The sequence below is a fragment of the Bubalus kerabau genome, chromosome 1 (genome assembly GCF_029407905.1).
Source record: "Bubalus kerabau isolate K-KA32 ecotype Philippines breed swamp buffalo chromosome 1, PCC_UOA_SB_1v2, whole genome shotgun sequence".
Taxonomy (NCBI): domain Eukaryota; kingdom Metazoa; phylum Chordata; class Mammalia; order Artiodactyla; family Bovidae; genus Bubalus; species Bubalus kerabau.
The window spans coordinates 79,998,053-80,012,630 of NC_073624.1; the positions used below are offsets into that span (position 1 = coordinate 79,998,053).

General features: G+C 33.4%; 1 protein-coding gene across 1 annotated transcript in view; it reads right to left on the reverse strand.

The window, feature by feature from the left end:
- Nucleotides 1–1,895: 1,895 nt before the first annotated feature.
- CPNE8 (copine 8) overlaps nt 1,896–14,578 on the reverse strand; it is a 294,507-nt gene continuing 281,824 nt past the window's right edge. Inside the window, exons 21-22 of the mRNA XM_055580543.1 lie at nt 14,075–14,148; nt 1,896–3,881 (exon numbers count right to left, since the gene is read on the reverse strand). Of these exons, the coding sequence (XP_055436518.1) occupies nt 3,693–3,881; nt 14,075–14,148 (263 nt within the window). The 3' untranslated portion in view covers nt 1,896–3,692. The remainder of the gene's footprint in view (nt 3,882–14,074; nt 14,149–14,578) is intronic.

Here is a 14,578-nt window from a genome sequence, read left to right on the forward strand (position 1 = left end):
ATTTTCATCTTTTATATTTTGTCCTACGTCCTTTCGAGGCAACTGGGCTGCCTTTCTGGGTGCCTGGTGTCCTCCGACAGTGTTCAGAAGTTGTTTTATGGAAGTTGCTCTGCATTCAAATAATCTTTTTATGAATTTGTAGGGGAGAAATTATCTCCCTGTCCTATTCCTTCACCATTATGGGATCGCCCTTCATCAGGGTCTTTTCTAATCAATCAGCTCTATGATTGACCAAAGTATTGGAGCTTCAGCTTCAGTATCAATCTTTCCAATGACATTCAGGATTGATTACCTTTAGGATTGACTGGTTTGATTTCTTGCAGTCCAAGAGACTCTCTAGAGTTTTCTCCAATACCACAGATCAAAAGCATCTATTCTTTGGTACTCAGCCTTCTTTATTGTCCAACTCTCCCATCCACACATGACTACTGGGAAAACCATAGATTTGATTATATGGACCTTTGTTGGCAAAGTAATGTCTCTGCTTTTTAATACACTGTCTAGGTTGGTCATAGTTTTTCTTTCAAGGAGTAAGTGTCTTTTAATTTCATGACTGCAGTCACCATCTACAGTGATTTTGGAGCACAAGAAAATAGTCACTGTTTCCACTGTTTCCCCATCTATTCACCGTGAAGTGATGGGACTGGATGCCATGATCTTCATTTTTTGACTGTTGAGTTTTAAGCCAGCTTTTTTACTCTCCTCTTTCACCTTCATCAAGAGGCTCTTTAGTTCCTCTTCGTTTTCTGCCATAAGGGTGGTGTCATCTGCATATCTGAGGTTATTGCCATTTCAAGCCTGATTCAAGTGCTTGAATCAGCCCAGCATTTCACATGATGTACTCCACATATAAGTTGAATAAGCAGGTTGACAATATACAGCCTTGATGTACTCCTTTCCCAATTTGGAACTAGTCCATTTTTCCATGTCTGGTTCTAAATATTGCTTCTTGATCTGCATACATGTTTCTCAGGAGTCAGGTAAGGTGGTCTGGTATTCCCATCTCTTTAAGAATTTTCCACAGTTTGCTGTGATCCACACAGTCAAAGGTTTTTGTGTAGTCAATGAAGCAGAAGTAGATGTCTTTCTTGAATTCCCTTGCTTTTTCTACAGTCCAATGGATACTGAAAATTTGATCTCTGGTTCCTCTGACTTTTCTATATCCAGCTTGAACATCTGGAACATGTTGAATATTGTTATTTCACATACTGTAGTAGTCTAGCTTGGAGAAATTTGAGCATTACTTTGCTAGCATGTGAAATGAATGCAATTGTGCAATAGTTTGAACATTCTTTGGCATTGCCTTTCTTTGGGATTGGAATGAAAACTGACCTTTCCCCGTCCTGTAGCCATTGCTGAGTTTTCCATATTTGCTGGCATACTGACTGCAGCATCTTCACAGCATCGTCTTTTAGGATTTGAAATAGCTCAGCTTGAATTCCATCACCTCCACTAGCTTTGTTCGTAGTGATGCTAAGGCCCAATTGACTTTGCACTCCAAGATGTCTGGCTCTAGGTGAGTGATCACACCATAGTGGTTATCCAGATCATTAAGATATTTCTGTGTAATTCTTCAGTTATTCTTGCCACATTTTCTTAATATCTTCTGCTTCTGTTAGGTCCATACTGTTTCTATTTTTTATTTTTTCCATCTTTGCATGAAATGTTTCCTTGGTATCTCTAATTTTCTTGAAGAGATGTCTAGTCTTTCTCATTCTATTTTTACAGTTTTAGATAAATCACCTAACCCTTTCAGTCCTGGTTTCTTCATTTATGCAACAAAGAGACAAATCTAGGTATTTTCTAATCTTATGTTTGTTACTAATATTACACACATTTCTAATTATTATTCTCAACCATGCAAAGGATAAAGCTTGTAACTGAGCCTGTTTCTTAACCTTGTGCCCCCTCAAGATTTGGGCACACTAATATTTAGACAAAGAAGCATGCAACTTTCATTTTTTTTCTGATCAATTCAAAAAGAAACAACTGATGTTTTACAAGAGGGAAAGAATATTGATTTTATTTATTTTTATTTTTGAACTGAAGAATGACGGCAAATAATAATAAAATTGCAGGGTAATAAACTATGCTGGCATAAACATTTAGGACCAGTAAAGGAAATCATCAGATTCTATGTCATTTATACATAAAATTTAGAGAGCAAACAGTTATCCTTTCAAAGATTTTAATTTATACTCCAAAATGAACAATTAAAGGTTGCATAATTATATAACATTGCTATTGTTAGATATGTGAATATATGTATATTTTTCTTTTCTGTAAAATAATTTTATGCTTATAAAAGTCACCTTTAGTCAACTTGGGACAAATAGAACAATACATAGTAGAAATAAACTGAGTAATAAATAGGATATAAGTAAGGAAAATATTATAAAGCAGGTACACTGTTGACATAAAAGAAAAAAAATAAACATACTTTTCTATTACTTAAAGGAAATTCACAATCATTTCCAGGAATTCTTTAAGAATTTAAGGCCATTTGTTCTAGAGAAATGCTTTAATTTAGACACAACTGTCATTCTTGTCACAAAACTGTAATCCTCGTAAAAATTGTACATGCAAAAGCTCTTTACAATTTTTAACTGTGTACTATCAGATCAGAACATAGGAGCAGATTTTTTTCACAAATGTGTCGAGTATTAAGTCATGCAGTTGTATATATTTAATTGGGAATTTCACAAAAAACTTCTTTCCTGTACATTCTGTGTGGCAACTTGGAAAGGAATACAAATAAAAAGAGACAGTATCCCTTTGAATTAAAATAATATCTAAGCAAGGTATAATGAAAAAAAGTGTTTAAAACATCTGCTGCACAGTTAAATATTCTGAATTTTAGTCTTTCTACATAGTATTGCAATATAAAGACGTTACTTTTTACACAAAGTATTTTCTGTGCATTTACAGGACACAATGTTTGACTTTTTATTATTTCTACTTATCATTACAAAACAAACAAACTTCAGTTTAAATTTAGAACCCAAACTTGATGAAAAAGTGCATGTTCTTTCAGGATACACAGCTGCTAAGTGTAAATTCCCATACTTGACAAATAGCATAGAGAAAGTGTTTACTAAACAGATGCAGCTTCATAAGACAACTCACTGAGAAATGTGAACTTATTTTTACTTTCCCTTCTTTGCAATTGCATTTGATCAGACAGTCATTCAAAGATATTGCTCTTGTGATTATAGCTATTGTAATTTAGAAGACAAAGGATTCAATATTCAAAACTTGTATTCTTAAGAATAGTTATAAAAGTATTGTAATTTAAAAAGTAGTAACATGTAAACATTGATACAGAGAGACTGCTTTCCTATACACACAGCAGTCCAAGACAATATCTGAGTTAAAAACATAGGTTGTGCTTTTTCCCAACAATTCACTGGAAATTAGCTGTTTTTCCAAAAACTTTTAAAGATTCATACAAGACATCATATTTTGCGTCAAGCATATAAACAGTTTTTCTGTTGCTCATGCAACAACCATATTTACAGTTTTGGTTTAGGAAGATAATAAATTTTGGATAGAAAACAGCATACTAACCAATTCTGCTGAAATCAAACTGAGATGAATATTTTATTCCCTGGTTCATTATCGAGCACCAGGAGAAAAGCATGGACTCAGCAGTTCTAACCAAAGTGTAGTTACATTAGCATTTTGGAACAGAGTTATATTTGAGTCTGTAACACATGTGTAGATGGGGTGTATGGGGGAGGTGCAGGCGATGGCTTGATTCCTTTGGCCCTCATGTAGGACAGAAACTGCTCAGGGATCTCCGCTAAGACATCTTTAGCTAATCTAGCCATGCTCAGAATGTGGTTTCCACTTCTGTCAATATAATCTCTGAATGGCACGAACTAAAACAGAGTTGAAAGTAAGTTATTTAACAGAGCTTACCATGCTATTTAAATAAATAAAAAAATAGACACAAAACCAATATATATAAACTTTTGGTTGTAGGAGAATCAGAGAAGCTGGAGTAATGGCAAGATGCATAATAATTACTATGATTTTAGAGATTTGATTCATTATAAATAGCTCTAACAGTGACCACACCTTTCTTATAATTTTTCTAAAATGAGATGTAATTGTTATTTATGTTTTTTCCCCACAATAACTGTCTCCTGGTCCTGATACACCCATCATGTTGCTACATGCATTATGCAGTTCTGAGTTCTACACGTAACCTGACTCCGAATTGAATGGAGCACTATCTTCCTCAGGGTTCAGTTTCTTCTCAAATGAAGTTAATGCATGCTTAACTCAGCTTTCAGTGTAGAAATATTACTCAATTCAGGGTTAAAAAATAGTGTACACTGCTAAAGATTCCTGAACACATGTTAAGTAGTTTAAATTATATTACCAGACCATCAAATCACATGGACAATGAATAAAAAATTTATACATTTCATATGAGTATGAACCTGAAATATGCTTGATTTTTATGTTATTTGGAAAGGCAAACAATAAGAAAACTTCAGCATAGATTATAGTATGCTTCTTATTGACGTATACCAAATATCAAAATTATTTTTACAATCCATAAAAATGATTGCTTTATCTTTATATAAACAATCATGTGAGAATCTGTATCACTGAATACTCTGACAATAGATTGCTTGATTCTGTTCTCTGTTATAAAGGTTACTTAATAAAACATTGTGCTGTTTGAGAGCAGTGATTCAATTTCCCCTTAGAGACATGATGATTCTTGAAAGCAACTTGAGAACTGGTAATGTTGTGATAGTTTGGGCATGCAGTAATTTTAGGTTTTGGAGAAAAGGCACAGTGAAGACATTTCAGGAGGTTGAACAACTTTTAAATATAATGTTTTGAAGTTTAAATTAAATCAATTTTTTTCCCAGAGAATCAGGGAGTGAGCACACTCTCATCTCATACATAACTACTTTAAGTTTATTTTGAGAAATTTACTTTTGATTTATGCAGTTACTCAATATGTGCTTTCAGAAAACAACTGTTATTAGGAAGCAGACTTTAAACCAGTCAGATACTTGTGATAGATAAAGCCAGTTAAAATGTTAAATTAAATAGCAAATGTAATACCATTTATATGGTGAAAGCCATATCTTTTAAGAAAGATCAGAAAAGTACTTCTTTCTTTTTAATACAAGGCATACTACAGACAGAAGCATACGTATATGATCATAATTTTACCCTGTTATGATACCAAGAGGAAAACAGCACAACTTTTAGAAATGTGGTTGAAGGTGACAAATCTCTCTCTTATCTTAAAGGCAGCTAAGCAAGGATAAGAGGAGCACTGACAGAGCAAACATAATCTCCAGGTGAGAAAAGAAAAAAAAGAAATACGAATGTTTGTAAAATTATTATCTAATTTGGACAAGATGACATTTTTAACAAAAAAACAAAGAGGTGCAAACCATTCTCTCTGAAACTATAAGGTGAACACAGTGAAGGATGGATGAGAAAAAATATCTAAATTCTGCTATTGTTTATTTCATTCTTATTTTAAAAGGCATATTATTTTAAAAATAAACATATAGTAATGGTTTGGTTGCCTGTGTGCATGCTAAGTCACTTCATTTGTGTCTGACTCTTTGCAACCCTATGGATTGTAGCCCACCAGGCCTTTCTGCCCATGGAATTCTCCAGGCAAGAATACTGGAGTGGATTTCTATGACCTCCTCTAGGGCATCTTCTTGACTTAGGGATCTAACCCATGTCTCTTATGTCTCCTGCACTGGCAGGCAGGTTCTTTACCACTAGCAGCACCTGGGAAGTATAGGTCTATATCTATTTTATAGGAGATCAGTTTTTGAACAATCTATAGCTAACACCTATATTTCAGGGAAATGGCAACACTCTGGCAAATAGTTGATTCTTCTCTAGGGAAGAGGGAGACCTTACCTGCTTGTGTCTTTCCTTTACCTCAACTTTGCTCTTTTATTTACTTTTATTTTGGTTTTGACTTTTTTCCTAGACCATGGAAGCTAAATGCAGTTATCTTTTTATTCCCTCAACTCACAAACTCTGGAATTAGACTCCCCAGGTTCAGAGGCTGGTCCTGCTGCTTATTAGCTGCGTGATCTTTGACAAGCTATTTTCTACTGTCACTCAGTTTCCTCTTCTATAAAATGAAGATGATAATAATAATAATAATAATACCTTCTTCTTCTGGTTGTTATATTAAAAAAATCAACAAATAAGTGCTTAAAACAGTTTTAAGCTCATAATATGTATGATAGTCATTATTAGTATTCATTAATTTATACATTTATATATGCAATATAAATATTGGACTATTTTCTTACTAGTCTTTTGTTTACACTCATATCAAACTTTACAAGAAATATTTTTTTTATCGAGTTTTTATCTCTTTCAAATTTAGGTACTAGTACCATAATCTAAAAAATGTAATTCCTGATCTATTTGTTATTAAAACATCTGTTTTTTCCACTTTTCCAGCAAATGCTGTAAGATGTGTTAAATTTTTATTGAAGTAAATATAAATTTATTTTTAACAATGTTGTGACACTCTGGAATGTCAAAACTAAGATTCAAAATCATTGTTCTCACAATACATACAGCTCTACTTATCCTTAAAACACGTTCATAAATAATGGGTAAGAAAGAAATCTTAGTTTTCAACCAAGCAGGGAGGTATATATCTCATTTAATTTATGTTTACTAAATGTGGGCACAGATTCTGATATGTCCCTTGAGTATGGACCTTGCCCCTGAGTTAAGAGTACCTGTGATATTATCAACAGGAGTATGCCTCATCCCATATGTGTGTTGGGAGCGGAGAAAAAGATGGCTGAAAATGTTCTACTCACTAACCTAAATTATCTCATCCTTTCCAAAGGAACATTCAACTCTTCAGTAAGTCAAGAAGTACTTCCCTACGTGAGACATGAAAATGACAAGTGACTGTTTCCTTTACCTCTTATCAATGTTGAACCTCACACTATTCATGACAAAATTATACTCTCTTTTTTCTTGGACTATTGTTCATATACTTCTACAGTAACAATTTTCCACTCAACTTATCAGGCCCTTCTGTTTATTGTCCCTTTTAATCACTTATTTCTGATCACTGTACCTAGGGACATCCTGTTCAAAATAACACCCACACATTTATGAATGTATGCTGGTCACTGACTAATACCATAAATTAACTTGGACCCTTAAACTGTTCAGGTTAGAGGAACAAATCAATTGTTACTTTGAACTAACTTATCACATTCATATGAAGAATACCAATAAATGCATTCTATTCAGTGGAAATATACCATATCCTTGACACTCTGCATCTTTATTTTATATTTATATCCAATATAAGGAAAATGTTCTACAGAGTTGCTCTAACAACTAACTTTGCCTATTTGTGAGAAAAGTTTGAATCAGTTTGGGCAAATGAGCTTTTAGTTGCGGTTCTGTTCAATTTATTTGTTCCTACTTTGCAGAGCTCCATTAGTGCTTTTCATGTCTAAGCCTTCAAGGTTATTATTCACCTTTTAATGGAAGATATGATTTAAATATATTTTTTAAGGGAATGATAGGCTGGATAGCAGATGAATGAAGCCAGGATAAATGATACTGCATTATATTCAATGGCCAATCCATAGCATAAGCAAGTAAATGGAAAACCTTTACATATATTGATTTAGAAAATAACTCACTGAAGTTTTATAATAACAACAATAGAATCTCATCCTGCATGCTGTTTATATTATAGCCATATGAGACTGAATCTTGAGACAGTGAATATAATCACACATAAGACTGGCTACAATGTCATATGTCAAGGTACAGCTGCTAGGAAACAATGATATAAAAATGCCTTCACACTAGACTATGCTACTATACTTTCAATAATAACTGATACTGATATTAATTTTTTGAGCACTGGCAGTTGGGAGGCTTTCTGCTGAGTGATTTAGTACAATATCTATTTAGTTCTTATGAGCATATTATGAACTTACAAAGAAGAAAATAAAAACTTTAAGTTTAATTAACTTACCCCAAGATCAGATAGTTGTATGTATCAGAGATATTAATTAAATTCAAATTGATCTCTTATACATTAACTACTACAGTGATATGAAAAGGGAAATAGATCTTCCTAATTTTAATTATAATTTGGCCTTTTAAGAGAGTGGATGCATTATAACAGAAAAGATTTGGGAATCAGAACTCTGTTGGCTTTTTGGATCTACAGACTTGTGACCTAAATAATTTCTCACAAGTTGGTTAACATTCCATCTTGGGCTTCAGTGTCCTTATTTATAAACATTAAAAGGCAAAGTGGCCAGTATTTTGAGGAAGATATAAAATAATACGTTAATAAAGTGAAAGAATGGGGAAATTTATTCAAGAGTTCAGGGGGAGAGCTTTGTAAAAGGCTGTGTACACTGGGAAATTTCAAAATGCAGGGTTTTAATCAGCCCAATGAGGGGGAAGAGTATTCCAGGTAAAATGACAAGAGAAAATAAGAGCAGAACTACAGAAATGGGTGATGCAAAGACAATTAATTGTCCTATTTGCCTGGGCAAAGTGGGCATGTGTGTTTGCTTGTGTTTGTGTATAGCTAAAAAGGAAGATTAGGGTCAGGCCATGTATTCTCTCTCTCTCTCTTTTTTTTTTTTTTTTACAGAAGAATAGGTTATTGTCTTTATTTTTTTTAATTTTATTTTATTTTTAAACTTTACAATATTGTATTGGTTTTGCCAAATATCGAAATGAATCTGCCACAGGTATTACTCAGCCATTAAAAAGAATACATTTGAATCAGATCTAATGAGGTGGATGAAACTGGAACCTATTATACAGAGTGAAGTAAGCCAGAAAGAAAAACACCAATACAGTATACTAACGCATATATATGGCATTTAGAAAGATGGTAACAATAACCCTGTATACGAGACAGCAAAAGAGACACTGATGTATAGAACAGTCTTTTGGCTCTGTGGGAGAGGGAGAGGGTGGCATGATTTGGGAGAATGGCATTGAAATACGTATAATATCATATATGAAATGAGTCGCCAGTCCAGGTTCAATGCATGATACTGGATGTACTGGATGCTTGGGGCTGGTGCACTGGGGAACACATGTATACATGTGTTCTCTTAAATGTTATGTTTAGGTTTTAGAATCAAAGATATACAAAATACTTGTTAAATATTTTAGAATAAGAAATTTCAAGATTACACTGTGACTCTACTTCTTACTGGGCTTTCCAGGTAGCTCAGATGGTAACAAATTTGCCTACAATGCGGGAGAACTCCACTATCCCTGCATGGAGAATTCCATGGACAGAGGAGCCTGGGGGCCTGAGTCAATGGCATCGCAAATAATTGGACACAACCGAGCGATTATCACTTTCATTTCACTACTTCTTACTAGCTATGTGAGTATGGACAAGAAAGATAAAACTTCATTTTTTCTTTTATAAAATATGGTAATCAAAGTACTTGTCTCATAAGGTCAAGGTGAAGTAATGTTATAGCTCTTAGCCTGCCTAGCATATGAAGGACTTAATAAATGATTAAGTATTATTATTATATGAAGAAGATGGATGCCACTTAAGATTTGACATAAAGGAAAAGGTCAGTTTTCATTCTGATTGCAAAGAAGGACAATACAAAAAAATGTTCCAGCTACCACACAGTTGCATTCATTTCACATAGTAGGAAGGTAATGCTCAAAATCCTTCAAACTAGGCTTCAAACAGTATGTGAACCAAGAATTTCCAGATGTACAAGCTGGATTTAAAAAAGAGGAGCCAGAGATTGAATTGCCAACATCTGTTGGATCATATAAAAAGTAAGGGAATTCCAGAAAAACATCCACTTCTGCTTCATTGACTATGCTAAAGCCTCTGACTGTGTGGATCACAAAAAACTGTGGAAAATTCTTAAATTTGGGAATGCTATACCACCTTATCTGCCTCCTGAGAAACCTGTATGCAAGTCAAGAAGCAACAGTTAGACCTGGATATGGAACAATGGACTGGTTCCAAATTGGGAAAGGAATACGTCAAGGTTGTATAATGTCACCCTGCTTATTTAACTTACATGCAGAGTACATCATACAGAATGCCCTGTTGGATAAATCACAAGCTGGAATCAAGGTTTCTGTGAGGAATATTAATAACCTCAGATATGCAGATGACACCACCCTTATGGCAGAAAGTGAAGAGGAATGAAATGAGTCTCTTGATGAAGATGAAAGAGAGTGAAAAAGCTGACTTAAAATTCAACATTCAGAAAACTAAGATCATGGCATCTGGTCCCATCACTTCATGGCAAATAGATGGGGAAAAAGTGGAGACAGTGACTGATTTTATTTTCTTGGGCTCCAAAATCACTGTGGATGGTGACTATAACCATGAAATTTAAAGATGCTTGGTCCTTGGAAGAAAAGTTATGACAAACCAAGACTGCATATTAAAAAAGCATAGACATGCTTTGCCAACACAGTTCTGTATAGTCAAAGCTATGGTTTTTCCAGTAGTCATGTATGGATGTGAGAGTTGGACCATAAAGAAGGCTGAGCACTGAAGAACCGATGCTTTCAACCTGTAGTGCTAGAGAAGACTCTTGAGAGTCCCTTGGGTAGCAAGGAGATCAATCAAACCAGTGAATCCTAAAGGAAATCCAACCTGAATATTCATTGGAAGGACTTATACTGAAGCTCCAATGCATTGGCCACCTGAATCGAACAGCCAAATCATTGGAAAAGACCCTGATGCTGGGAAAGATAGGAGGCAGAAGGAGAAGGCGATGACAGAGGATGAGATGTTGGATGGCAGCATCCACTTAATGGACATGAGTTTGAGCAGTCTCTGGGAGATAGTGAAGAACAGGGAAGCCTGGTGTACTGCAGTCCATGGGGTCGCAAAAAGTCTGATATGACTGAGTGACTGAACAGCAACAGCAATGGAGAAGTTGGATGCCACTTAATATTTGACATAATAATAAAAATCCCATCTACCACTCCCAACTTTCTGTGGAACTCAGCTACCTTCTACCATTTACAGTTAGGCTTTTGTTTGTCCACTTAAGAAATTTGGGATATCATTTGGAGTGTGTTAACTTGATTAGCAATGTGTAAGAAACTGGAAGTAGCAAAAAGTTAAGACAGCTTAAATAGATCTTATTTTCTGACATTATTTTAACCACCAGTGTTTACAGCTTTGATTATGATGACTTAGATATTTTCTGATGGTAGGAAGATTGACAATATTATTCTTGGTGTGTCTTTGCAACCTCAATATTATAAATATTCAAGAATATTTCTATTCTTAAAAATAACTCATTTAAAAATGTTTTAGTGAATGGTAGAACCAGGAAACCTGTAATTGTGCAATGTTCTGAGATTTTAATTAAGGTGAGAGAAAAAATGCTAATTCTTCTTGAATACAATGTGATATGTAAATGATTACCCTGCAAACTATTTTTAAAAGATAATCTGCATTTAGGAACCTTTCCATAAGATTAGAAAAGGATTCATCAAATATCTTTAAATAAATATAGACATGTAAGTCAAGATGCCACTGTCACTCAGGAGGCTACTAATTCTCTGGGAAGATCCTGTTCAGTATCTGTAACATCTCATGACTTTTTCAGTTCAGCTTTATATGGTAGAATAGCTTGAGTCAATTCCTTGAGTCTTTAGTTATATATCATCAGGTGTCTTCAAAATCTTTGGTTACCTCAGTGTCACTTTATGGTGATATATTAGTCTCAAGATTCTGACTTTTAATGAGAATATATATATATAAATATATATATTTTTATATATATATATTTAAAGTCCTTAAAAATGTGTTGTGTTGCTGTTGTAATGCATTTATGCATTATATATATATATATATATATATATATATATGGAGATGGAGTCTGGAGATAATGAAAGAAAGGCTCAAGGGAAATTTATTGACTTCTTCAAGATCAGAATGACAACATTATAATTTCGTAGACCTGAGTCCTATCTTAATATTCTGTCCAATGTAGCAAATCCAATTAGAGATGAAAGACTTTCATGATCAAGGGAACTTTTGTTTCATAAATGAAATAACTAAAAAACTTGATTGTCACTAACGTAATATATTAGTCATCTTAGAGGAAATCTTAATGATATAAGCAATCTTAACCACCCTCTAATGTGTGTGTGTGCTCAGTTGTGTCTGACCCTGTGCAACCCCATGGACTGTAGCCTGTGGGCTCCTCTGTCCATGGAATTTTCCAGGCAAGAATACTGGAGTGGGTTGACATTTCCTCCTCCAGGGGATTGTCCCCACCCAGGGATCGAACCTACATCTCTGTCTCCTGTGTTGGCATGCAGATATTTTACCACTAGCGCCACCCGGGAAGCAGCTACCTTCTAAGGAAGAGAGTAACGTCAATTTCCTTTAAGCATCATTTAGATGATACTATGAAAGATGAAGTTGCCTCTTTTAACTTTGTAAAAATGCATTAAAACAGCAACATAACACATTTTAAGGGACTTCAAATTTATACTTCCTTGCAGTAATTTGATTTTAAGGAAATTGTGAACCAAATATTATGGAGAGACTTTTAGAAAAAAGTGCAATTACCTAGACCCATAATTATGCTACCAGCTTAAGGTGAATAATGCATCTAATTATAAAAACAAAACATTGTGGGATTCTTAAATAGGTGACCACATCACCATGTTCCCTTTGTCAGATGCTTTTAAACAAATTATTCACATGTGTGTGGTTTTTAACCTAATGTGAGCATGAGGTTAAAAGTTTAAATCATATTTAATTGTCTCCTTAAAAAATTGTTATACAGATGTTTCTATCTTAAAACTTTGCTGACTGATAAAGAACAATGCACTTATATTTGTCAAGGTTAATCTTTTTTATTATATTTATGGATTATTTTATATTATTTTCCCTCTCTAATTTTAAAAATTATTTTTGTTGCATTTTATTGAGTGTTATTTAAGTAATGTATTTTATGTACATTAATGATTAAATCTTTACAACAATGCCAGAACACTGAAATTTAGAAAGCTCATCCAAGTTATCACAGAGGACAATCCAGATTTGAACCAAATTCTATTGATTCCAAATAGATTCTCTTAATGACTATATTATGGGTGAATATATAAGTTTTTATTTAGGAGATAATATTGAATTCCATTATTTGCACTTTCAAAACTTTTAAATCATGTGCTCAAATTGTAACAGGGACTTCCATTTCCTATTTAAAAGGTGTACTTCCCAGTCTTTTTTGTTTCTGACAGCCTAAAAGATATAGCCTAAAGTATGCAGAAGTTTAATTGATTTAACTCTGCTGCTTCAATCATAAACTTACTGTATTGGTTAAAATTTGGTTAAACTGATTCTTTTCTTTCTATTCCCTCCTAGAATAGTAGACTTCAGTTAAGTACTTTTCTTGATTCTAACAAAATTATGAATCATGTGTGTATATATATATTTCTATATAGAAACATATAATCTACTATTATGCTATATTTTATTATTATACAAATTATTATGTTATTATATATTGATATATTAACACTTACCCTTTATATATAATTTTTGTATTTATATATAATTCTAAGATCTATTTTTCTACTTTTCTAGCAATAATCTATGAGAAAAATAAAAAATTTTACATTTTTGGTTTGTTTCTACTAAGTTTAGTTATGCTTAATATGTATCAGCTATCTTAAAATATTTTTAATCTTTATTGAGGACTAAATAATAAATAAATAAGCATCATTAAAAGTCTGTTGTGTTTCTGAATTTTAATTTTACTAAAGACCTCAATGATATTTTCTGGTAATAATAAAGTAAGAAAAGATACTTATTAACAATTCTGTTTTATATGTGGTGAACATGAAGTACAGGGGAAAGTAATTGGGTGCTTATTTTAGGCCCTGTTACATAACATGCATCTCATAATCATCCGCCTAAATTAAACAGAACCTCAGATTTGATTTCAATTTAAGCTGCTCATTTACAAATCAGAACTGACATGGACTCTTCACAATGAACAAAATAAATAATTTTAATTAAATTTCTTACCTGCACAATGTCTCTTTCAGCATATTTTCCTCTGGAGGAAACTCTTACATCATCTCCATCCAATTCAACCATTGCTTGAAAATAAAATAGGATAATTTATCCAATGCATTTTAGCCATTATACTCTAACAATGTTGGCAATAAGGAAATCAAGATATATGAAGTAACAATATGTCCTATGTAAAGGCAGAAAGCTTGCTGATCCTTTCATCTCTGCAGTGATTTCTTCCCCAAAACTTAACCGAATGCCAATTTTACAAATGAAGAAAGCAAGCAAACACCTCATGTGATGCTTTGAAAAGTGAGGAGAGCCTATACAGTGTAGAAGTCTTTAGGTACATCTTCCATCCTAAAAATTCTCAACTCTGGGTTACATGCTTACATGATGGATTTGTCAGATGAGGCTAATTCATTCAGTTTTAATGGTTTTTTTCTAACTTAAGAAACTTGGTACTAATCATTATAGAATTTCCAATAACAATTTGAACTTTATTCTCTTTGAAAT